Here is a 27,193-nt window from a genome sequence, read left to right as displayed (position 1 = left end):
GTAGGTCACATTCATGAAAGGGAAGGGAATTGTAGTTACGACGAAAGGAACATATCCGATATCATTTGTGAAACGGTTATTCCATAACGGTCAACCAACTTGTGATGGCGTTCGTAAAATTTACGAAGGGATAATTTCAACTTCACCATTTGTTACTCTTGGTTTAATAGCTTCCTTGTGAGCAGCAACCCTCTATAAAACAAAAAAATCATAATAGGAAATGCAAGCATGGGAATATCGTATCAATTGGGATATATAAAACATTGTCACTGGACGTAAAGTTACATAAAATCATTGTCACTGGACGTAAAGTTACATAAAAAAAACCATTGTCACTGGACGATAGTTACATAAAACCATTGTAAGTGAACGATAGTTACATAAAACCATTGTCACTGGACGGTAGTTACATACAATCGATCAATCAATTAGTCAATCTACAAATGTCGATTGAGTTGGAACATCTGTGGATTCATTATTATTCGTTGGACACCAATTTTCGCTGGTTTTGTGGGTACAGGTGAACCACGAATTGAAATGTTCAACGCACTATAAATTTTCTATAGGCTTTTGTTTGCAGAAATTGACAAACTACAAAATTAAATATCCACGAAAATGTTAGTTTTCCTGAGCCACGCAAATAAATTAATCCAAACTATTAAAAAAACAAACGTTTAGGACAATGTTCTACTGTGATAAGATGAGAACAAATTTCATCAACCTTTATTTTTGAGTTAAAATCAGTATTATAAAATAATGTAGAATATTGATAGTAATTTAAAGAAGAAGAAGAGACATGTATTGTCGAAATGCGCATCTGGTGCAAGAAAATTGGTACCGTTAATTTTATTAAACAAAGAAACCATATCAGGTGATATCAGTAAAATATGTACCATGATAATGATGTTCACGTGTTAAACCGAGTCCAGGTAAGAAAGCTATATATATCCAATTATAATCATAACTGATCTTTGGACAATGACGTTTGAAAGATAAAACAAAATGGCGATGTCGGCGAAGGTGAAAGAAGAAAAGGTGACAGAAGATTTTGATGATCTACTAACTTGTACAATTTGTTTGGAGACATTCAAAGAACCTAAGTGTCTGCCGTGTCTGCATACGTTTTGTAAGTCGTGTATAAAAACATATATTGGTTCAACCGTGAAAGGAAACAATTCGAATGGATTCAAATGTCCCGTATGTCGTCGACCTGTGCCAATTCATGACAATGATGAGAAGTCTGACACTTGGGCAGATAATTTACACGGGAACCATTTTATCGTATCATTAATTGAAAGAAAGGCAATCCAAAAGTCGGAAAAACTTTGCGATACTTGTATACTAGACAATATTTCTCAGAAGGCACACTCATTCTGCACTGTATGCGAAGAAGCTTACTGTGAATCATGTCAAAGATGTCATAAGCTTTACAAAGCAACAAGAACGCACACAATAGTTCCCATCACAGATATTATAACAGACACCACCGTTTCCGGTATATATGCGCATGTCACTTGTAAAAGGCATCCCGACAAGACGATAGAATTTTACTGTCAGGATCATTTAAAACCTTGTTGTACAGTTTGTGCCACTGTCCACCACAGAAAATGTGAACAGGTTGTCACTATCGATAGAGCGGTGACCGGGATAAAAGCATCTGAAAAAGCAAAAAACCTGTTGACAACATTAACAGAAACGAGTGACACATTAGGTAAAGTTCTTCAGAACCAAAAGACTAATAAGGAAAATTTTGAAAATGGCATAGAAACATTTCTTCAAGAAATCACAACTTTACGAGAAAAAGTTTGTACACATTTGAATGAACTCGAACAAAAACTTCGGGACGAGGCCAACAATAGAAGGAAAGAAAAATTAATTAAGCTTGATGACGAAACAACAGATGTGGGCAGCCTAAAGAATATAGTTGATAACTGGAAGAGTTTATTCGAAGCTTGTATGTCTCAAGGATCAGAAATACAATGTCTGGTCAAGATGAACGAGATTCTAAATAATCTTCCTCAAACTGAAAATGACATTTATAAACTTCTACGTGAAATAAGGACTATATCCGTAAAGTTTGAACATAAAGATATCATTACAGAAATTAGTTCTCTCGGCAGTTTGATTTTTGATGAGCATCGGCCTTCTGCATGTTCTATTCCTGGAATGAAGATAACAAATTTCCATACAGGAAAAATTCGAATAGCATTCACAATTGATGTAACAATAAATGCCGTAAGTGGGATATTCTTTAATGATGATATCATTTTGACCCATCATACAAAAAAAAAAATCGTGTACTACGACAACAAAGGGAAGCTACAAGGACAGCTAGGTATTCCTTACAATGTAACAGACATAGCTAAACTTAATGATCAAACAGTCGCTGTTTCTTCAAATGAAAAGAAGATAGTGGTTATCAACGTTAAACCGCTGACTATCGTGAAGACTTTAAATATCAGCAATCCTGTGTGGGGTATTTCATTCTGTGAAAACGAATTTGTTACTGCTCATAGTAAAATAATATCTTGGTTAAATGCTGGTAATGGTACATTAGTTAGAAGTAAACAAACAACGACAGACACAAGATATGTTTATTGCTTCACGAAAAATGATTACATCTATTGGGATAGCGGACATTCTATTAAAAAGGAGAGCAATGAAGGAAAAGGCTTTACGTATAGCAATAGTCTGTTACAGAACCCGTATTTCCAGGACGTTGATAGCGACGGAAACGTGTATATCACCGGATATAGTTCCAGAAACATACACCAGTTGACATCTACTGGACAACTGGTACGAATCATTCCCATATCGAAGTTAGACAACTCCATCACGGCTCCTCCATGGGTAATACGGTTCCAGCCAAACAGTAACAGATTTCTACTAACCTTTCATGCTGGTGCTACTAAAGTGCTTGTGTGTGAAATTGATTAGATTTATTTAGAAGTGTAATTGTTTAAAACTGACATTCAAATGGGACAACAGTTAGCTGCAGGGATTATGAGATCATTTATTACAGATCTCGAATATACTTGCATAAGTGGTGCATAGAATTCGGGATAAATCATCCAGAATAAGCGAACCATAACACTATGTGCTCTTTTGCTTAGCTTTGTGTATTTCAAAATATCACTTTATCTAGAAGTACAAATTTAGCGAATAGTCATATTCTGTAATGTCATAAATTAAGAAAAAGACAACATTATTTATAGTAAATCAACGTTGAAAACGTTTTTGAAAGGTGAATAATAAAGGCAACAGTAGTTTACCGATGTTCAAACTCATAAATCCATGGACAAAAAACAAAATCGGGGTAACAAACTAAAACTGAGGGAAACGCATTAAATTTAAGAGGAGAACAACGACACAACACTACAATGTAACACACACAGAAACGGACCAAACAACAGACAAAATCCCACGAGAATAACAAATATAACATCATAACCAAATACATGAATTTGGGATAGACAAGTACCGTGACACGTCTTATCGCAATGTGAATTTACACTCAAAAATAAGAGAAAACAAACGACGCAACGTTAAAATGTAACACATACAGAAACGAACTATAATATAACAATGGCCATATTCCTGACTTGGTACAGGACATTTTTAAAGAAAAAAATGGCGGGTTGAACCTGGTTTTGTGGCATGCAAACATTTCCAATGAAAAAATCTATCCTGTATGGTTAAATTGGTGATTTCCTCAAAAGAGACTTAATTGTAGATTTTTTTTTACCTCAATACTTCAGATTTGACAATGTAATTTACTTTATGCAATAACTCTACATGTAACTTATATTGGCGGATCTTATTGATCAGGATATATTCACATTTTCCCCAATCTCTTATAGTTCTCAAGATAGCAAAGACATTGGAAATTGGTGAGAAAAAAAATTACTTGGCAATAAGTGCAAAATGGGGGTGTCTGATATTTCTGAAAAAAAAACTAGGAAAACAAGATAACTTGGCCAGTTAATAATTGTAACCAAATGTCAGTTTGCTCTTACTGCTTGCAATTTAGAGATAAAAATAATCAATAACAACATGTTATTCCCTATGTTCTATGTTTATTCTCAATTGTATAAGAAGCAGTGGCCATGTTATATTATGGTTTACATCCCAGATACGAATTGTAAACTTGATTGCCATAAGGTCGTGATATAAGTTAGGAAAACAATTAGAATTTGGTCAAAAGTAGAATTTGAATCTCCAGGAGTGATACTTTTTCTGAAACTATTTCCATGTATTTATCAAGGGGAACATAGTAAACATGTAAAGTGTTTACTATGTTAGTACATACATGACTATTATAAACTCTTTGTTCTTATTTTCACATGTATTTTCTTCTATATGGACGGTATAGTTCAGCATAGATTGCTCTGCATTTAAGTGGTCAGAAATGGCGTATTTACATTAGCTTAATATACTGTCGTCCCTAGTTCTGGACAAGAAGTCCTCGTGTGGTGATCCCCTTGGATGACTTGTGGTATTTTCTAAACCCCACCTTTACATTTTAATGTCATTTTCATTTATTTGCTCCTATTGATATTTAAATCTGAGTATTTTCCATAGATTTTATTTCCAGTAGTCATGGTAGTTAAAAGGGTTGTAATTATGTGAAAAAAATTGAGTGGATTTGCTGGACATATGACACTCTTGATTTGAAAATACTTCCTGTCAAACAGAAAATAGCCCATAAAACATCAAAACGCAATATTGGTATTCATATAAACCCACTTTGAATACTTAAGTTTAGTCTTCAGCTGTCGTTAAAATTACTTTATCACACAATAATTTCCCCTTAAAAAATCAACCGCAACCACAATTGTGATACCTAACTCTTGACTATGTATTGCTACCTCGCTACATTGAAGACCTGTTGGTGACCTTCTGCTGTTGTTTTTTTCTATAGTCGGGTTGTTGTCTCTTTGGCACATTCCCCATTTCCATTCTCAATTTTATATGGTAAGGTTTCGTAACATTTGGCAATTATTTTCAGAGAAGATGATAAAAAGTTTATGATGATAGACGGCTGAAAGAAAATTGATGGCAAAAGCTCATTTGGCCTTTTGTTTAAGCTTGGTGAGCTAAAAATTGACATACAATTTGGAAATAATAACTTGACAGAGATGGTGGTAAAGGCATAAAGTTATCAAAGGTACTAGGCTTATAATTCAATATGCCAGACGCGCGTTTCGTCTTCATAAGACTCATCAGTTACTCTCAGATCAAAATAGGTTCAAAGCCAAACAAGTACAAAGTTGAAGAGCATTTAGGACTCAAAATTCCAATAAAGGGCTGCGCTTTAGCGCATGATACGGCCGTTGTTTGAAAGACGACGGGCGTATAAAAATGGCAAAAAAGACTACAATGACAATGAGGAGCAGCAAGAAGATAACAGGGAAAGTGAAGATGGTGAAAGTGACTCTTCTGAAAGTTATGATCTAAATGAGGAAGTAGGTGATGAAAGTAAGGATTTCACCGATGATGAAGATAAAGATTTCATTGATGATGAGAAGGCCTCTTCTGAGAATGAAAATGAGGATTTTTCTGATGGTGAGGACAGTGATTACAGTGAAGAAGACACTGATGATTAAACCTAGTTCAGCTTTTCAATATTTAGCATAAAAAACAAATATCATTAACATTGGCATATAACATAGAAGTCTTCAATGCAATATAAGGAAAGTGATATATGATTATGGGTTTTAGTAATTCTATGGATGATTTCCAAATTTTATAGTAGTTTGAAAGAAGGTAAATTTTCTTGGGGTATATTGCTCATAGTTAGGTTATGTAGAACACAGTAAGGAATCCATACTAAATTATACAAAGATGTATGCAAAAGTTGTTCAAATGGTGCTTAATATGGTGGATAATGATTATTACCTTTTATTGTTTAGAATATTCACAAGATGATCATATTGATAAATGTTTAGGAGACTTGATTTCCTATTTTTTTTCTCATAAAATGACACCCTTTAACATTGAAGGAATATTTAGTCACATGTTAGGATTTTCATGTTGTCACTTGTTCACTTATTATGTGCTATTGTAGACTAGTTATGTTTTATAACATTTTTTATTGCGCTCAACCCTACCACCGAAACCGAACTCTATAAAAAAAAAGCTGCAATGCTAAGGTATCATTTGTGATTTCAATTGCAACCAATTTTAACAAGAGTAAAACATCCTATACGCAAAAACAGTATTTGATTTTTATACATAGCTTAGATAGTAAAAATGTTATCATAAAATGATATATGCCTCAGGGAACAGTTAGTATCTCAGGGACTGCTAATGTGCTTTCATCCTTGCAACCATTCAATAATAGCACAAACGTATGACATTCATGGAACCTATTTTTTACAAGAAATTTAATGTTTTAAATTGAACTAAAGATTTTACAAATTTTATGTTTTCATCAGACATTATTAAGTATTATTTGTTACATCAATAGATATAAACAATTCACCAAAGTTTCATGGACATTGGTGAAAGCCTTTTTGAGTTATTGTCCGAAGTGTTAAAACTCCCCCTTTTTTATGAATAAAGCCCCATAAATCCAAAACTTTAAATCTGAAATTAAAAAAAAAAGAAAGGGAGCTTACGTCAATAGATATAAACAATTCACCAAAGTTTCATGGAAATTGGTGAAAGTGTTTTTGAGTTATTGTCCGAAGTGTGGACGACGGACGGACAGACAGACGGTCGGACAACGGTATACCATAATACGTCCCGTCTTAAAGACGGACGTATAAAAAGTTGTGCCAAATAGGGCGAAGTTAGTCTATCTTGGGATAAGAAAAAAAGCCTTAGTTTTTCGAGAAATAAAACATGTTGTCAACAGGACACTTATTAAAATTAAAACGTTTAATCCCGCTGCAAATGTTTGCACCTGTCCTAAGTCAGGAATCTGATGTACAGTAGTTGTCGTTTGTTTATGTAATATATACGTGTTTCTCGTTTCTCGTTTTGTTTATATAGATTAGACCGTTGGTTTTCCCGTTTGAATGGTTTTATACTAGTAATTTTGGGGCCCTTTATAGCTTGTTGTTCGGTGTGAGCCAAGGCTCCGTGTTGAAGGCCGTACTTTAACCTATAATGGTTTACTTTTTTAAATTGTTATTTGGATGGAGAGTTGTCTCATTGGCACTCACACCACATCTGCCTTTATCTATATAATTGATATTCATGTCTACACCGAAGTGCTGACTACTGGGCTGTTGATACTCTAACATATCCTAGTGCATATACCTTGGTGAAGTTTAAATCTGATAGAACAGATATGAAGATTACACCATAATCTACTTGTATTAACTAATTCAAAATTAAGGATATTTACACTCAGTCTTATTTCCAATAAACAAACCAAACTTTTCTGATTGGGTTTCATTAACATATCCCCCAGAACTAGAAATTAATGAAACAACAAACACGGCTTCATCCACTTCATTTATAGACTCATACCTCGAATTTGGCATAATCGTTCATCGCAGGACCAGAAATTATGATAAACAAGACGATTTGGATTTTTAATCAAATCCCCCACCTTCGAAGCTATAAAATTCCAACTTCGACTGCATATTGGATATACATTTCCCAACTCATACGGTAGTTAGGAACTTGCTGCCACTACTCAGAGTTAATAAAACGTCACCAGTGTCAGACCAAAAGTTCCTGAACCACAAAAGCAGGGCTATGTCAGAACACATCTTTTTTTTTTTAAAGTTAATGGGATATATCAGTAACATGTTGATAGATATTCGATAACAACTTCACAAATGACGAACAACGATCTAGAAGGATAGATACTAGGTACGGCCGTTGTTTACAATCTTAAATATAACATGTTTTAGTGTTCTTTAATTTGTCTTTGTGAATTGTTATCCTCTACTATTTAGTCCATTCATTACATGTTATAGTGTTCTTTAATTTGTCTTTGTGAATGTTATCCTTTACTATTTAGTCCATTTTACATTACATGTTATAGTGTACTTTAATTTGTGTTTGTGAATGTTATCCTCTACTATTTAGTCCATTTTACATTACATGTTATAGTGTACTTTAATTTGTCTTTGTGAATATTATCCTCTACTATTTAGTCCATTCATTACATGTTATAGTGTTCTTTAATTTGTCTTTGTGAATGTTATCCTCTACTATTTAGTCCATTTTACATTACATGTTATAGTGTTCTTTAATTTGTCTTTGTGAATATTATCCTCTACTATTTAGTCCATTCATTACATGTTATAGTGTTCTTTAATTTGTCTTTGTGAATGTTATCCTCTACTATTTAGTCCATTTTACATTACATGTTATAGTGTACTTTAATTTGTCTTTGTGAATGTTATCCTCTACTATTTAGTCCATTCATTACATGTTATAGTGTTCTTTAATTTGTCTTTGTGAATGTTATCCTTTACTATTTAGTCCATTTTACATTACATGTTATAGTGTACTTTAATTTGTCTTTGTGAATGTTATCCTCTACTATTTAGTCCATTCATTACATGTTATAGTGTTCTTTAATTTGTCTTTGTGAATGTTATCCTCCACTATTTAGTCCATTCATTACATGTTATAGTGTTCTTTAATTTGTCTTTGTGAATGTTATCCTCTACTATTTAGTCCATTTTTGGTAATATCCTTTAGGTGTGGCTCAGTACTTATGCATCCCACCAATGTATTGTTGTACTGTGGTCATTTGATGTAATCTTGTCTTCATTTTTGCTTATGTTCTTTGTCTATCATGTCTATATGGCATTTTTTTTTTCTTTGTGGACACATTTGTTTGTTTTTTTGTGATTAATATCATAACACAATGTTGACTTCTGTATCCCTTTTTAGACATTTTTACCTATTATGTATGTTTGTTTTTTTCATACATTGTTGTCAATATAATTGAGTTTTATGTGACATACAAGTGAGAGGTTTAGCTAGCTATAAAACCTGGTTTGATGTGATTCCCTCGGTTTTGGTTTATAGCCCAGATTTGTTTTTTTTTCCTCAGTCAGTTTATGAGTTTCGAACAGCGGTATACTACTGTTGCCTTTATTTATCCACCATTCTCTACGTGAAGAAATGCCTGTACCAAGTCAGTAGTATAACAGTTGTTTTCCATTCGTTTGGTGTGTTTGAACTTTTGAATTTTCTATTTGATAAGTGACTGTCTGTTTTGAATTTTCCTGTGAGTTTGCTATCTTTCTTATTTCACTTCTGCTATTTCCTAAAGCCTCAAAACTGCCTCAAGGTGATTTCAGATGGACTGTAAAATTTCTAATCCATTTTTTAGGTGATAGCAATTCTATTGGTTAATGGCAGGGTAAAAAAGACACTGTAAATTTCATCTATGTGTATTTTGATCAATGATTTTCCAGAACTTTTGACTACCAAAATTGTTAACCAAACATTTTACATATATTTGTAGAAAAAAACCCTAAAATCAGCAGTATAAATAGCGTTCAATAAAATTCAGGAAAATATCACAGCATTAAACAATCACAGTCCCTACACATTATACACATAATGGCACTGATTGGCAAGTCTTTACAGATATACATTATGTTAATCATATGATTCCTGCTCGAGGATTCCTGACTTCATTCATTACAATATATACAAATGCTCACATGTAAAATTTTCACCCATAGTAACACATGTCAAATTTCCACCCATATCAACACATGGTGTCAAATTTCAACCCATATTAACACATGTCAAATTTCAACCCATATTAACATATGTCAAATTTAAACCCATCTTAACACATGTGTTCAGTAAACCTTATATATCAATAAGAACTTGATATCAAATAATTTCTAAATGCTTTTTATAAAAAACAATAAATAAATAAATAATTATACACACAAAATTACAAATTTGTTATACAACCCATTGCTAATTTTCTCGTTTTTAATAGATGCATGATTTCATATGACCACATATTGCATTATATCTAACAAGCTCCAGTCACCAATAACTTAAATAAAATCCTTATAATAAACACAATGTTCTAAATAATAAGCACATTGTAAAGATATTGTCATGTGACAGTCAGGTGATTCAAGAACAGAGTTTTGTTGTTAGTGTGGCTGTTCAAACTAGAGTTATAGCACTAAAAATTCACTAAACATTATCCCTTACAATATTCAAATTTCAATAAAAATCCATTTCTAAGATCCATATTTGAATCCGTTTCTGAGATCCAGGTGTTTGAATGTTCAATTTATAACATTATCCTTTTCTTAGATCCATGTGTTTAAATGTTCAATTAACATAATTCATTTCTTAGATCCATGTGTTTAAATGTTCAATTAACATAATCTGTTTCTCAGATCCATGTGTTTGAATGTTCAATTTATAACATAATCCGTTTCTTAGATCCGTGTGTTTAAATGTTCAATTATCATAATCCATTTCTGAGAAGCATGTGTTTTCATTTTCAACTAAAATCACTATCTAAGATCTATGTGTTTAAATGTTCAATTAACATAATCCGTTTCTAAGAACTATGTGTTAATGTTCAATTAGCATTTTAATCCGTTTCTAATATCCATCTGTTTAAGTGTTCAATAACAATCCATTTCCAAGATAAAAATGTTTACTATACATATTCCTTTTCTAAGATATATGTGTTTAAATGTTGATTACAGATAATCAATTTCTCAGATCTATGTGTTTAAATGTTGATTAAGCATAATCCATTTCTAAGATCTGTGTCTTAAAATGTAAAATTAAAAGAATCCTTTTAAAAGATTCATGTGTTTAAATGGTAAAATAAGCAGTAAGTCTTTATTATAGACCTCATAGCTATATAAGAATCTGCAACACATTTTTGCAAGATTTCGTGACACTTAAACTATTGACGTCATACAACAAACACTATAGTTGTGTTGTGTCCAACATTGTTTTTACAATTTTCTTCTTTGGACACCAAATATTAAAGGATCATGATATATGTTCAGTAGTTGTTGACAAATAGCAATAAGGTGCATTATGGGTAGTTTCTAATTGATTACATTCTATGGGTAAGCCTGTGTCATGACTCAGTTTTCACTTTTATTCCTCTTATCTACAATGGATAAAACAAATGAATAAGTTACAGTAAAACCACAATTAATGTTTTATCTACAATGGATGGAAAATATATGAATAAGTTATAGTAAAACCACTATCAATGTTTTTACATCCAATGGATAAAACAAATGTATGAATAAGTTACAGTAAAACAATAATTACTGTTGCCAGTATTTCATTTGTTTAATATGCTATTACTTTTCATTTTGAACATATAATATTTCATGAAATATAAAAGCTTTTTGAAATTTAGATGTGAGTTTTTTTTTGTGTTTTTTTTTCAAACTACTAAAATTGTGACAAGGGAGATAATACACATTCAAAATCTCAATTTTTGGTGAGTAGATGTAAGAAGGAAAAATTACCTCCAATTCATAAATATGTCCATATTAAATTCTTAAATAACATATATATATATATATATATATATGTTTTTATTATATAAAATGCATTTATTTCAACAAACTTATACTTGAGTATAAGGCTCAATTAACGGTGATTAAAACCTTTATATACAAAATAACAGATAATTGTGTATGCTTTGTAGAACGTCTACGTACAATGTCTAAAATCCACCAGTAAACTCTCACCTCTACAAAATGATAATTCTAATATCAAATGAAATAAATAACCCTACTCCATCTGCATGTTTATGTCCAATCATTTGAGTGCATTTAATTTACATGTTAAATCTTAAATCAAAAATTCATTTTACTTATTTAATCTTCTTGAATTAAAAATTCATTTTACATGTTGAGCCTTATTTTTAAGTTTCAACTTAAACTATTTAAATTAATTGATAACAGCAATTGTTCAAATGGATCAGTTATTAAAATGAACTCAAAGATAACTTTTTATATGAGTAACTCTCAATCAGTCTACCTTTGGTACAGCTTCCTCTCCCTATATTGTCTGCTAAACAAAGATAACATTTAAACCTTGCTATAGTATTGGAAAGTGGCATACATGTATGTACACTCCATGTCTGCTAAACAAAGATAACATTTAAACCTTGCTATAGTATTGGTAAAGTGGCATACATTTATGTACACTCCCTATCGGCTAAACAAAGATAACATTTAAACCTTGCTATAGTATTGGTAAAGTGGCATACATATATGTACACTCCCTGTCTGCTAAACAAAGATAACATTTAAATCTTGCTATAGTATTTGGTAAAATGGAATCCATGTGCACTCCCTATCGAGACGAAAAGAGATGTATCACTAGTCACTAACATATTTACGACAATTTTTATAAGAAAAATCCCAACCACAACAAAACGGCAGTGCTATGACACAGGGCAGAGTATGTTATTATGGTGGGAGAGGCAACAGGCCACTCGGTGGAAACAGACACACAGGAGTAATATCAGAAGATTGTTCTCCAGGTCAAAGTAGAGGACAATTTTGACCAAAAAGGCTCCCAAAATTACAAAACGTATGCAGACACGGCAGATACTTAGGTTCTTTGACGGTCTCCAAGCAGATTGTACAAGTCAGCAGATCATCAAAATCTTCTTTTAACTTTACTCCTTTCACCTCCGCCGACATCGTCATTTTTTTGTAAGTTCCCTCTCTAAAGATAGATCGGACATATATTTATAGCTTGCTTATCTATTTCAAACTTTATATGTTATCATTTACCTGTAATCAATATTTATTCATGTTATTTACAATTATGTAATTAAACATACTACACATTATTTGCTACAATATGATACATTGACACTGCATTTATTTGTCTGTGGTATAGCAATCACCGAATTCCTAATGTTTCATGTGTATTTCATGTATTTGATAACAAGAGTCATGTGTCAAACTAGTAGTCAAGGAAGCAGGCTATATATATCCGATCGATCTTTAGACAGGGAAGTTTAAATGATACAACAAAATGGCGATGTCGGCGGAGGTGAAAGGAGAAAAGTTAAAAGAAGATTTTGATGGTCTGCTGACTTGTACAATCTGCTTGGAGATCTTCAAAGAACCTAAGTATCTGCCGTGTCTGCATACGTTTTGTAAGTCGTGTATTAATACATATATTGTTTCAACCGTGAAAGACAATAACCCAAGTGGATTTAAATGTCCCGTATGTCGTCGGTCTGTGCCAATAGATGATAAGAAGCCTGACACGTGGGCTAATAATTTACCCGTGAACCATCTTATTATATCACTTATTGATAGAAAGGAATTACAGAAACCCGATAAGCTATGTGATACTTGTGAACAGGACAAACAGAAAGCTATTTTCTTCTGTACTGTTTGCGAAGAAGCATATTGTGAATCGTGCAGAAAGGCCCACAAAATTTTCAAAATTTCGAAGAGTCATAAGATAATACCAATCACCGATATCAATGAAGAAATTTCAACTTCCAGTCTACATGCACATGTCACATGTAAAGAACATCCCGACAAAACGATAGAAGTTTACTGTCAGGATCATTCCAAACCTTGTTGTACAGTTTGCGCCACTGTCCACCACAGAAAATGTGAACAGGTCGTCACTATTGATAGAGAGGTAACTGGGATAAAAGAATCCGAAAAAGTCAAAAGCCTGATGACAAAGTTAACAGAAACGAGTAACATATTAAGTAAAGTTCTTCAGAACCAAAAGACTAACAAGAAAACCTTTGAAAATGGCATAGAAACAGTTCTAATAGAAATCATAAGTTTGCGTGAAAAAGTGTGTAAACATTTAAATGAACTCGAGCAAAAACTTAGGAACAAAGCCAACAGTAGCAAGAAAGAAAAGGTAATTAAGCTTGATAATGATTCAGCAGCTTTATCTAGCATCAAAAATACAGTAGATTACTGGAAGAATATATTCGAAGCTTGTATATCTCAAGGGTCAGAAATACAATGTCTGGTCAAGATGGACGAGATTTTAAAAAACCTTCCTCAAACTGAAAATGACATTTCTAAACTTCTACGTGAAATAAGGGTTATATCCGTAAAGTTTGAACAGAGAGATATCATTTCAAAAATAAGTTCTCTCGGTAGTTTGATTTTTGATGAACACCTGTCATGTATTCCTGGAGTGAAGATAGCAAATTACCATACTGGGAAAATCAAAATAGTGTTCACAATTGATGTTACAACAGCTGCCGTTAGTGGGATATTCTTTAATGATGATATTATTTTGACCCACTATAGACAATATAAGATCGTATACTACGACCACAAAGGACAAGAACAAGAACAGTTATGTATTCCTTACATTGTAACAGATATAGCCAAAGTGAATGATCAAACAGTTGCCGTGTCCTCAAATGAAAAGAAGATAGTGGTTATTAACGTTAAACCGCTGACTGTACTAAACTCATTAGATATAAAGAATCCTGTGTGGGGTATTTCGTTCTGTGAAAACGAATTTGTTACTGCTAATGGCAAGACAATATCTTGGTTAAACGCTGACAATGGTACAGTAGTTAGAAGTCAACCAACAACAGCAGACACAAGACATGTTTGTTGCTACCAAAAAAATGATTACATCTACTGGGATAGCGAACATTCTATTAAAAGAGAAAGTAATGAAGGAAAAGGCTTTTCGTACAACCACAGTCTGTTGCAACGCCCCTTCTCCCAAGAAGTTGACAGCGACGGTAACATTTATACAACTGGATATGATTCCATAAACGTTCACCAGTTGACCTCTACTGGACAACTCGTGCGAATCATTCCCATATCAGATATAGATAGTACCATCACAGCTCCTCCATGGATAATACGGTTCAAACCAAACAGTAACAGATTTCTACTAACATTTGATAGTGATGCTACTAAAGTCCTGGTGTGTGAAATTGATTAGATTGATTCAGAAGTAGAATTGTTTAAAACTGACATGCAAATGGTACAACAGTTAGCTGCAGGGAGCACGAGATCATTTATTACAGAATGAATGACATATGATATACTCAGTACTTAACTTTTCCGAAAATTGAATTATTTTGTTGTGTGATGACAATATTTGACATTGCGTTATATTAACTCTCTTTATCCAGTGAAGTGAACGTGACAAGGGTGAAACAATATAGTCATTTATAGATAAATTTTGTGTTTAAATCAAATGTATTTAAACAAAAATAAAAATAAAATATAATTGGATAGAGATTAGATTCCATTTTTATCAAAATTGATTATATTCCGATGGATAGCAAGGTCGGATTTAATTTAGCTGAATAACAAAAGTTTTCCATTCTAGTGGTTAACTGGTTCTAAATTTCAAAATAATATTCGCCATTCATTCAAATGATAAAAGGGTTAAGAGGAAGCATACAGACTGTACTGAACGAACGGCGAAGAAAGTCTCATAAATGTTATTTTTTTTATTCATGAATAGAATATAATTTTGAAAACTTATAATCGATACCGCTAGTTTTATTGTCCCCCTTGTCATGTTGTGTGGCACAGTAATATTGTCTCTCAGGTCAAGTACTCTGGCTCATGTACAACATTTGAGCGGACAAATTGACGACCAGACGTACAACGGTATGCCATAATACTTCCATTCGATGACCGGCATATAGCAATGGAATAACACTTATAAATGTTATTGTCTACGGAAAGCCTTCATGAAAGTTGTTGGAACTGCTGAAAACAACAAAAACAAAATAGGCCAACATTTTACACAAGAGTGCTCACGCTGAAATGTCTCGCCTTCTTTGCTATTCATTGTTATTATGTTGATAGTCCTAAATATAAAGCTTTATTACAACTGCCACATAAACTTAACATTAACAAAGTAAACTAAACATTGACCAATGAGCCATGAAAATGAGGTCAGGGTCAGATGAACCATGCAGACATGCATGTACAGTTAACAATTCTGCCATACAACAAATATAGTTGACCTATTGCTTATAGTTTAAAAAACCCAGACCAAAAGACAAAAACTTAACACTGAGATATGAACTGTAAAAATGAGGTCATGGTCAAACAAAACCTGCGCGACTGACATATAAATCATAAAATATTTCCATACACCAAATATAGTTGACCTATTGCATATATAGTATTAGAAAAAAAGACCAAAACTCCAAAACTTAATTTTAATCACTGTACCATGAAAATGAGGTCAAGGTCAGTTGACACCTGCCAGTTAGAAATATACACCTTATAATCATTTCATACACCATATATAGTAGACATATTGCATATAGCATGTATAGTATAAGAAAAACAGACCAAAACACAAAAACTTAACTATAACCACTGAACCATAAAAATGAGGTCAAGATCAGATGACACCTGCCAGTTGGACATGTACACCTAACAGTCCTTTCATACACCAAATATACTAGACCTATTGATTATAGTATCCGAGATATGGACTTATAAAGACAGAAAACAATCAAGCAGGATTACACACATGTACAGTTTCAAGTATGATCTTAAAGATATTTTCATTATATGACAACTCTAAATAGCAAGACATACAACAAAATATAACTATAATTTTCGTACCAGTTATAAAATATTTAAATCACCTAGGACAGATTGTAATGGCAACCATTTTTTATCTATATATTCTTTTTGTGTAGGTGATAAGAAATTTACTGTATGTTGTTCTATTCTTATACAGTATTTTAAATATGCAATACTACCTTTCACAGAAGGTTTTTCTCCTGAATTTTTACAGCTATAAATATAAAATTTTAAAATCAACATTATATGTTGTACTACATTATATGGGTCAAAAGTTTCCCCAGTACCAAAAATAACATCTTTTGCCTCTATATGTTTAAGGCTAGATCCACATTTTAATAATAACTCTTGAAGTGCTATCCAAATATTTTTGCTGTATATACATTCCCAAAAAATATGCAGTAAGCTTTCCTTGGTTTCAGTACAAAAAGTGTACATTTCTGTTTCTATTAAACCACATTTATAAAGAAAAGAGTTTGTGTATACAATTCTATGTAATAACTTGAATTGAAAATTCTGAAGTTTAGTGTTTTTTGTTGCTTGAAATGCCATCGAATAAATTCTTCCCCAATCATCAATCTTAACACATAAATCATCAGACCATTTATTTTGTGATCTTAAAGGATTTTCTTTAATTTTTTCTAGAAATAATTGATAAAAATATTTACATGGTTTTTTTTATCATTTTTGAGTTTTTGTACAATATCATTTTCAATAATATCTAATCTACAATGACCTGAAATGGTTTTCTTCAAGATATCTGGAATTGCACTAACAAGACCATAATATTCAACAAAATTGGTTTTAACTGCATACTGAGTTTTAGCTGCTCAAATGTCAGTATGTTTTTCCCATCTGAGATTAGATCATTTAGAAAAAATATACCATCATTACAATAATTTTCAAAAATAAATGGCTTTCCACATCTTTTAATGTTGATATTCAGCCAAATGGGTTGACTCAGGATATTAATGGGATTGTTTTCATTTTTCACCTTTTCTGGCTTCAATTTAGCCAGATTTAGAAAAATGCCCCTCCAAAAAGGATTTAACTTTTTTGCAATTTTTTCCAGACCTTCTTTTGTCAGGTACAATATTTTATCCCCTCCATATTTTTCAATATAACTCAAAAATAGAATTTTCCAGGGAGAACTATTCAAAGGATCTAGCAATTTATAAAGCCATGACATTTTAAGGGACATACAAAAACTTTCTATATGTGGGAATTTTAAACCTCTCTCGTCATAATTATTTAAAATAACTTTCCTTTTTATTTTGTCTGGTTTTCCATCCCATAAAAAATTGATGAAAATTCCTTGTATTTCTTGTATAACCTGAACTGGTGGATTTGGAAGGACTGTCAGAAACTGTACCAAAAGTGGGAGCGCCAACGTTTTGATAACAATGGTTTTGCCAATATATGTCAAGTTTCTGTATGACCATAAATTGAAAAGGCTTTTCATGCCTTTAATTTTTTCTGTAAAGTTTTCTAAAGTTTTATCCTCATTTAAGAGATTGATCCCAATAGTTTAAACTTTCCTGATATATTCCAAGATAATTTCTTATTTGGTAACAGTTATTCATTACTGCCTAATCTTGAGTCAACCCATATGGCCTCAGTTTTATCTACATTTACCCTCAAACCAGCACAGGCAGCAAAACTTGACCACCAAAACTTAACCTTGTTCACTGATCCATGAAATGAGGTCGAGGTCAAGTGACGGGCATGAAGACCTAGCAAGGTACGCACATACCAAATATACTAGTAGTTATCCTTTTACTTATAAAAAGAGAGAATTTACAATTACAAAAAATCCTCACTTTTTTCAATAGTCACTGAACCATGAAAATGAGGTCAAGCACCATGGACATGTGACTGATGGAAGCGTCGTAGCTTTTAAAAAGTTATAACACCGCCGCCGCCGCCGGATCACTATCTCTTTGTCGAGCTTTCTGCAACAAACGTCGCAAGCTCGACAAAAATGATGCCCCCATGCTCCACTCTGAAGTAAAAATATCCTTACAAAGTCATTGTGGAACTTTCTTTGACACATACTGTGTATTGGACAAACAAATAATGATTTCGCATATGCCAAGTGTTATTTTGAAATACACAAAGCTGAGCAAAAGAGCACATAGGTCTATGGTTCGCTTAAGGATGATTTATCCAGAAACGCAATGCACCACTTATGTAAGTATATACTAAAATTAATATAACAAATTTCAATATTAAAAATCAAAATTCTGACCCATGGACAATAACCTTTAATTTATGTAAAAACAGAAGGAGTTATATGGAATAAATATATACCTATAAATGAATGGACAGGGGTAAACCAATTAGCCAACTAACTTATAGTTGAGGGTACATAAAAAGAAGAATAGAAAAGCCAAAGAAAACAAGTTCAAATTCCTAAAAGAAGTTTCGTAATATAAACTAAAGTTTAAAAGAGACATGAATTGTCGAAATGCGCATCTGGTGCAACAAAATTGGTACCGTTGATTTTATTACTACCACTGGGTCGATGCCTCTGCTGGTGGACTATTAGTCCCCGAGGGTATCACCAGCCCAGTAGCCAGTACCTCGGTACTGGCATGAAAATACGGATTTTTTGTGTTATTAAAATTTGCTGTTACAAAATATTAGAAATTATTATAAATTAAGGAATGTATCTCCCTCATGCAAAGCTCTGATTCCTTTCACGAATTTGGTTATACTTTTTGGACCTTTTGGATTATAGCTCTTCAACTTTTATATATGCTTTGGATTTCAAATATTTTGGCCACGAGCATCACTGAAGAGACATGAATTGTCGAAATGCGCATCTGGTGCAACAAAATTGGTACCGTTGATTTTATTACTACCACTGGGTCGATGCCTCTGCTGGTGGACTATTAGTCCCCGAGGGTATCACCAGCCCAGTAGCCAGTACCTCGGTACTGGCATGAAAATACGGATTTTTTGTGTTATTAAAATTTGCTGTTACAAAATATTAGAAATTATTATAAATTAAGGAATGTATCTCCCTCATGCAAAGCTCTGATTCCTTTCACGAATTTGGTTATACTTTTTGGACCTTTTGGATTATAGCTCTTCAACTTTTATATATGCTTTGGATTTCAAATATTTTGGCCACGAGCATCACTGAAGAGACATGAATTGTCGAAATGCGCATCTGGTGCAACAAAATTGGTACCGTTGATTTTATTACTACCACTGGGTCGATGCCTCTGCTGGTGGACTATTAGTCCCCGAGGGTATCACCAGCCCAGTAGCCAGTACCTCGGTACTGGCATGAAAATACGGATTTTTTGTGTTATTAAAATTTGCTGTTACAAAATATTAGAAATTATTATAAATTAAGGAATGTATCTCCCTCATGCAAAGCTCTGATTCCTTTCACGAATTTGGTTATACTTTTTGGACCTTTTGGATTATAGCTCTTCAACTTTTATATATGCTTTGGATTTCAAATATTTTGGCCACGAGCATCACTGAAGAGACATGAATTGTCGAAATGCGCATCTGGTGCAACAAAATTGGTACCGTTGATTTTATTACTACCACTGGGTCGATGCCTCTGCTGGTGGACTATTAGTCCCCGAGGGTATCACCAGCCCAGTAGCCAGTACCTCGGTACTGGCATGAAAATACGGATTTTTTGTGTTATTAAAATTTGCTGTTACAAAATATTAGAAATTATTATAAATTAAGGAATGTATCTCCCTCATGCAAAGCTCTGATTCCTTTCACGAATTTGGTTATACTTTTTGGACCTTTTGGATTATAGCTCTTCAACTTTTATATATGCTTTGGATTTCAAATATTTTGGCCACGAGCATCACTGAAGAGACATGAATTGTCGAAATGCGCATCTGGTGCAACAAAATTGGTACCGTTGATTTTATTACTACCACTGGGTCGATGCCTCTGCTGGTGGACTATTAGTCCCCGAGGGTATCACCAGCCCAGTAGCCAGTACCTCGGTACTGGCATGAAAATACGGATTTTTTGTGTTATTAAAATTTGCTGTTACAAAATATTAGAAATTATTATAAATTAAGGAATGTATCTCCCTCATGCAAAGCTCTGATTCCTTTCACGAATTTGGTTATACTTTTTGGACCTTTTGGATTATAGCTCTTCAACTTTTATATATGCTTTGGATTTCAAATATTTTGGCCACGAGCATCACTGAAGAGACATGAATTGTCGAAATGCGCATCTGGTGCAACAAAATTGGTACCGTTGATTTTATTACTACCACTGGGTCGATGCCTCTGCTGGTGGACTATTAGTCCCCGAGGGTATCACCAGCCCAGTAGCCAGTACCTCGGTACTGGCATGAAAATACGGATTTTTTGTGTTATTAAAATTTGCTGTTACAAAATATTACAAATTATTATAAATTAAGGAATGTATCTCCCTCATGCAAAGCTCTGATTCCTTTCACGAATTTGGTTATACTTTTTGGACCTTTTGGATTATAGCTCTTCAACTTTTATATATGCTTTGGATTTCAAATATTTTGGCCACGAGCATCACTGAAGAGACATGAATTGTCGAAATGCGCATCTGGTGCAACAAAATTGGTACCGTTGATTTTATTACTACCACTGGGTCGATGCCTCTGCTGGTGGACTATTAGTCCCCGAGGGTATCACCAGCCCAGTAGCCAGTACCTCGGTACTGGCATGAAAATACGGATTTTTTGTGTTATTAAAATTTGCTGTTACAAAATATTAGAAATTATTATAAATTAAGGAATGTATCTCCCTCATGCAAAGCTCTGATTCCTTTCACGAATTTGGTTATACTTTTTGGACCTTTTGGATTATAGCTCTTCAACTTTTATATATGCTTTGGATTTCAAATATTTTGGCCACGAGCATCACTGAAGAGACATGAATTGTCGAAATGCGCATCTGGTGCAACAAAATTGGTACCGTTGATTTTATTACTACCACTGGGTCGATGCCTCTGCTGGTGGACTATTAGTCCCCGAGGGTATCACCAGCCCAGTAGCCAGTACCTCGGTACTGGCATGAAAATACGGATTTTTTGTGTTATTAAAATTTGCTGTTACAAAATATTAGAAATTATTATAAATTAAGGAATGTATCTCCCTCATGCAAAGCTCTGATTCCTTTCACGAATTTGGTTATACTTTTTGGACCTTTTGGATTATAGCTCTTCAACTTTTATATATGCTTTGGATTTCAAATATTTTGGCCACGAGCATCACTGAAGAGACATGAATTGTCGAAATGCGCATCTGGTGCAACAAAATTGGTACCGTTGATTTTATTACTACCACTGGGTCGATGCCTCTGCTGGTGGACTATTAGTCCCCGAGGGTATCACCAGCCCAGTAGCCAGTACCTCGGTACTGGCATGAAAATACGGATTTTTTGTGTTATTAAAATTTGCTGTTACAAAATATTACAAATTATTATAAATTAAGGAATGTATCTCCCTCATGCAAAGCTCTGATTCCTTTCACGAATTTGGTTATACTTTTTGGACCTTTTGGATTATAGCTCTTCAACTTTTATATATGCTTTGGATTTCAAATATTTTGGCCACGAGCATCACTGAAGAGACATGAATTGTCGAAATGCGCATCTGGTGCAACAAAATTGGTACCGTTGATTTTATTACTACCACTGGGTCGATGCCTCTGCTGGTGGACTATTAGTCCCCGAGGGTATCACCAGCCCAGTAGCCAGTACCTCGGTACTGGCATGAAAATACGGATTTTTTGTGTTATTAAAATTTGCTGTTACAAAATATTAGAAATTATTATAAATTAAGGAATGTATCTCCCTCATGCAAAGCTCTGATTCCTTTCACGAATTTGGTTATACTTTTTGGACCTTTTGGATTATAGCTCTTCAACTTTTATATATGCTTTGGATTTCAAATATTTTGGCCACGAGCATCACTGAAGAGACATGAATTGTCGAAATGCGCATCTGGTGCAACAAAATTGGTACCGTTGATTTTATTACTACCACTGGGTCGATGCCTCTGCTGGTGGACTATTAGTCCCCGAGGGTATCACCAGCCCAGTAGCCAGTACCTCGGTACTGGCATGAAAATACGGATTTTTTGTGTTATTAAAATTTGCTGTTACAAAATATTAGAAATTATTATAAATTAAGGAATGTATCTCCCTCATGCAAAGCTCTGATTCCTTTCACGAATTTGGTTATACTTTTTGGACCTTTTGGATTATAGCTCTTCAACTTTTATATATGCTTTGGATTTCAAATATTTTGGCCACGAGCATCACTGAAGAGACATGAATTGTCGAAATGCGCATCTGGTGCAACAAAATTGGTACCGTTGATTTTATTACTACCACTGGGTCGATGCCTCTGCTGGTGGACTATTAGTCCCCGAGGGTATCACCAGCCCAGTAGCCAGTACCTCGGTACTGGCATGAAAATACGGATTTTTTGTGTTATTAAAATTTGCTGTTACAAAATATTACAAATTATTATAAATTAAGGAATGTATCTCCCTCATGCAAAGCTCTGATTCCTTTCACGAATTTGGTTATACTTTTTGGACCTTTTGGATTATAGCTCTTCAACTTTTATATATGCTTTGGATTTCAAATATTTTGGCCACGAGCATCACTGAAGAGACATGAATTGTCGAAATGCGCATCTGGTGCAACAAAATTGGTACCGTTGATTTTATTACTACCACTGGGTCGATGCCTCTGCTGGTGGACTATTAGTCCCCGAGGGTATCACCAGCCCAGTAGCCAGTACCTCGGTACTGGCATGAAAATACGGATTTTTTGTGTTATTAAAATTTGCTGTTACAAAATATTAGAAATTATTATAAATTAAGGAATGTATCTCCCTCATGCAAAGCTCTGATTCCTTTCACGAATTTGGTTATACTTTTTGGACCTTTTGGATTATAGCTCTTCAACTTTTATATATGCTTTGGATTTCAAATATTTTGGCCACGAGCATCACTGAAGAGACATGAATTGTCGAAATGCGCATCTGGTGCAACAAAATTGGTACCGTTGATTTTATTACTACCACTGGGTCGATGCCTCTGCTGGTGGACTATTAGTCCCCGAGGGTATCACCAGCCCAGTAGCCAGTACCTCGGTACTGGCATGAAAATACGGATTTTTTGTGTTATTAAAATTTGCTGTTACAAAATATTAGAAATTATTATAAATTAAGGAATGTATCTCCCTCATGCAAAGCTCTGATTCCTTTCACGAATTTGGTTATACTTTTTGGACCTTTTGGATTATAGCTCTTCAACTTTTATATATGCTTTGGATTTCAAATATTTTGGCCACGAGCATCACTGAAGAGACATGAATTGTCGAAATGCGCATCTGGTGCAACAAAATTGGTACCGTTGATTTTATTACTACCACTGGGTCGATGCCTCTGCTGGTGGACTATTAGTCCCCGAGGGTATCACCAGCCCAGTAGCCAGTACCTCGGTACTGGCATGAAAATATGGATTTTTTGTGTTATTAAAATTTGCTGTTACAAAATATTAGAAATTATTATAAATTAAGGAATGTATCTCCCTCATGCAAAGCTCTGATTCCTTTCACGAATTTGGTTATACTTTTTGGACCTTTTGGATTATAGCTCTTCAACTTTTATATATGCTTTGGATTTCAAATATTTTGGCCACGAGCATCACTGAAGATACATGAATTGTCGAAATGCGCATCTGGTGCAACAAAATTGGTACCGTTGATTTTATTACTACCACTGGGTCGATGCCTCTGCTGGTGGACTATTAGTCCCCGAGGGTATCACCAGCCCAGTAGCCAGTACCTCGGTACTGGCATGAAAATACGGATTTTTTGTGTTATTAAAATTTGCTGTTACAAAATATTAGAAATTATTATAAATTAAGGAATGTATCTCCCTCATGCAAAGCTCTGATTCCTTTCACGAATTTGGTTATACTTTTTGGACCTTTTGGATTATAGCTCTTCAACTTTTATATATGCTTTGGATTTCAAATATTTTGGCCACGAGCATCACTGAAGAGACATGAATTGTCGAAATGCGCATCTGGTGCAACAAAATTGGTACCGTTGATTTTATTACTACCACTGGGTCGATGCCTCTGCTGGTGGACTATTAGTCCCCGAGGGTATCACCAGCCCAGTAGCCAGTACCTCGGTACTGGCATGAAAATACGGATTTTTTGTGTTATTAAAATTTGCTGTTACAAAATATTAGAAATTATTATAAATTAAGGAATGTATCTCCCTCATGCAAAGCTCTGATTCCTTTCACGAATTTGGTTATACTTTTTGGACCTTTTGGATTATAGCTCTTCAACTTTTATATATGCTTTGGATTTCAAATATTTTGGCCACGAGCATCACTGAAGAGACATGAATTGTCGAAATGCGCATCTGGTGCAACAAAATTGGTACCGTTGATTTTATTACTACCACTGGGTCGATGCCTCTGCTGGTGGACTATTAGTCCCCGAGGGTATCACCAGCCCAGTAGCCAGTACCTCGGTACTGGCATGAAAATACGGATTTTTTGTGTTATTAAAATTTGCTGTTACAAAATATTAGAAATTATTATAAATTAAGGAATGTATCTCCCTCATGCAAAGCTCTGATTCCTTTCACGAATTTGGTTATACTTTTTGGACCTTTTGGATTATAGCTCTTCAACTTTTATATATGCTTTGGATTTCAAATATTTTGGCCACGAGCATCACTGAAGAGACATGAATTGTCGAAATGCGCATCTGGTGCAACAAAATTGGTACCGTTGATTTTATTACTACCACTGGGTCGATGCCTCTGCTGGTGGACTATTAGTCCCTGAGGGTATCACCAGCCCAGTAGCCAGTACCTCGGTACTGGCATGAAAATACGGATTTTTTGTGTTATTAAAATTTGCTGTTACAAAATATTAGAAATTATTATAAATTAAGGAATGTATCTCCCTCATGCAAAGCTCTGATTCCTTTCACGAATTTGGTTATACTTTTTGGACCTTTTGGATTATAGCTCTTCAACTTTTATATATGCTTTGGATTTCAAATATTTTGGCCACGAGCATCACTGAAGAGACATGAATTGTCGAAATGCGCATCTGGTGCAACAAAATTGGTACCGTTGATTTTATTAACTTAGTTTTAACAGAGACATGTAATAAATGTGTTTTTTTTTTTAAATACATCGGTAAATTTAATAGATCAAACATATAAACCGACTTACGGCATAACATAAAAACCAAAAGCAAATTATAATACGCACCATTAACAAATTTAAAAGAGACGCCCTCAGGTTCTCTACTGGTTGCATCCATTGTGTTAACATCTGTTTAGTTAACGCATTGATGTAAATATAACGGAAATTGATGAGACTGTCATCAAAGTGAGAGGGTTAGCGCTATAAAACCAGGTTTAATCCACCATTTTCTACATTTGAAAATGCCTGTACCAAGTCAGGAATATGACAGTTCTTGTCCATTCGTTTTTGATGCGTTTTGTTATTTGATTTTGCCATGTGATTATGGACTTTCCAAATTGATTTTCCTCTAAGTTTAGTATTTTTGTGATTTTACTTTTTTCCAAAAACACATTTTGTATGGTTAAATTGGTGATTTCCTCAAAAGAGACTTAATTGTAGATTTGTTTTAACCTCAATACTTCGAATTCAGCTTTGATAATTTAATTTACTCTACATGTAACTTATATTAGAGGATCTTATTGATCTGGACATATTCACATTTTTCCCAATCTGTTATAGTTCTCAAGATAGCAAAGACATTGGAAATTGGTAAAAAAAAAACCATTCCCTTGGCAATAAGTTCAAAATGGGGTGCCGGATTTTTCTGAAAAAAACCTAGGAAAGAAAGATAACTTGGCCAGTTAATAGTCGTAACCAAATGTCAGTTTGCTCTTACTGCTTGCAATTTAAAGATAAAATTTACCAATAACAACATTTTAATCCCTATGTTCTATGTTTATTCTCAATTTTATTAGTAGCAGTGGCCATGTTATATTATGGTTTACATCCCAGATACGAATTGTAAACTTGATTGCCATAAGGTAGTAATATAAGTTAGGAAAACAATTAAAATTTGGTCAAAAGTAGAATTTGAATCTCCAGAAGTGATACCTTTTCTGAAAGTATTTCCATGTATTTATCAAGGGGAATTTACTATGTTAGTACATACATGACTATTATAAACTATTTGTTCTTATTTTCACATGTATTTTCTTCTATATGGACAGTATAGTTCAGCATAGATTGCTCTGCATTTAAGTGGTCAGAAATGGCGTATTTACCATAGCTTTATATATTGTCTTCCCTAGTTCTGGACAAGAAGTCCTCGGGTGGATGACTTGTGGTATTTTCTTAACCCCACCTTTACATTTTAATGTCATTTTCATTTATTTGCTCCTATTGATGTTTAAATTTGAGTATTTTCCATAGATTTTTTTTCCAGTAGTCATGGTAGTTAAAAGGGTTGAAATTATGTGAAAAAAATTGAGTGGATTTTCTGGACATATGACACTCTTGATTTGAAAATACTTACTGTCAAACAGAAAATAGCCCATAAAACATCAAAAAGCAATATTGGTATCCATATAAACCCACTTTGAATACTTCAGTTTAGTCATCAGCTGTTCTTAAAATT

At 33.8% G+C, this 27,193-nt stretch overlaps 2 protein-coding genes across 2 annotated transcripts; both read left to right on the top strand.

The window, feature by feature from the left end:
* The first annotated feature begins 1,002 nt into the window (after positions 1–1,002).
* LOC139499294 (E3 ubiquitin-protein ligase TRIM45-like) lies at positions 1,003–2,986 on the top strand. Its single transcript, XM_071287963.1, has one exon. The coding sequence runs from the start codon at positions 1,003–1,005 to the stop codon at positions 2,935–2,937; it is 1,935 nt and encodes a 644-aa protein (XP_071144064.1). The 3' UTR covers positions 2,938–2,986.
* A 9,962-nt stretch (positions 2,987–12,948) lies between these two features.
* On the top strand, positions 12,949–15,116 carry LOC139498426 (transcription intermediary factor 1-alpha-like). The gene has a single exon (XM_071286808.1). The coding sequence runs from the start codon at positions 12,985–12,987 to the stop codon at positions 14,896–14,898; it is 1,914 nt and encodes a 637-aa protein (XP_071142909.1). The 5' UTR covers positions 12,949–12,984; the 3' UTR covers positions 14,899–15,116.
* The last annotated feature ends 12,077 nt before the right edge of the window (positions 15,117–27,193 follow it).

The sequence above is a fragment of the Mytilus edulis genome, chromosome 12 (genome assembly GCF_963676685.1).
Source record: "Mytilus edulis chromosome 12, xbMytEdul2.2, whole genome shotgun sequence".
NCBI lineage: Eukaryota > Metazoa > Mollusca > Bivalvia > Mytilida > Mytilidae > Mytilus > Mytilus edulis.
The sequence above is the reverse complement of the archived record's forward strand: the minus strand, read 5'-3'. Positions and strand labels throughout refer to the sequence as shown.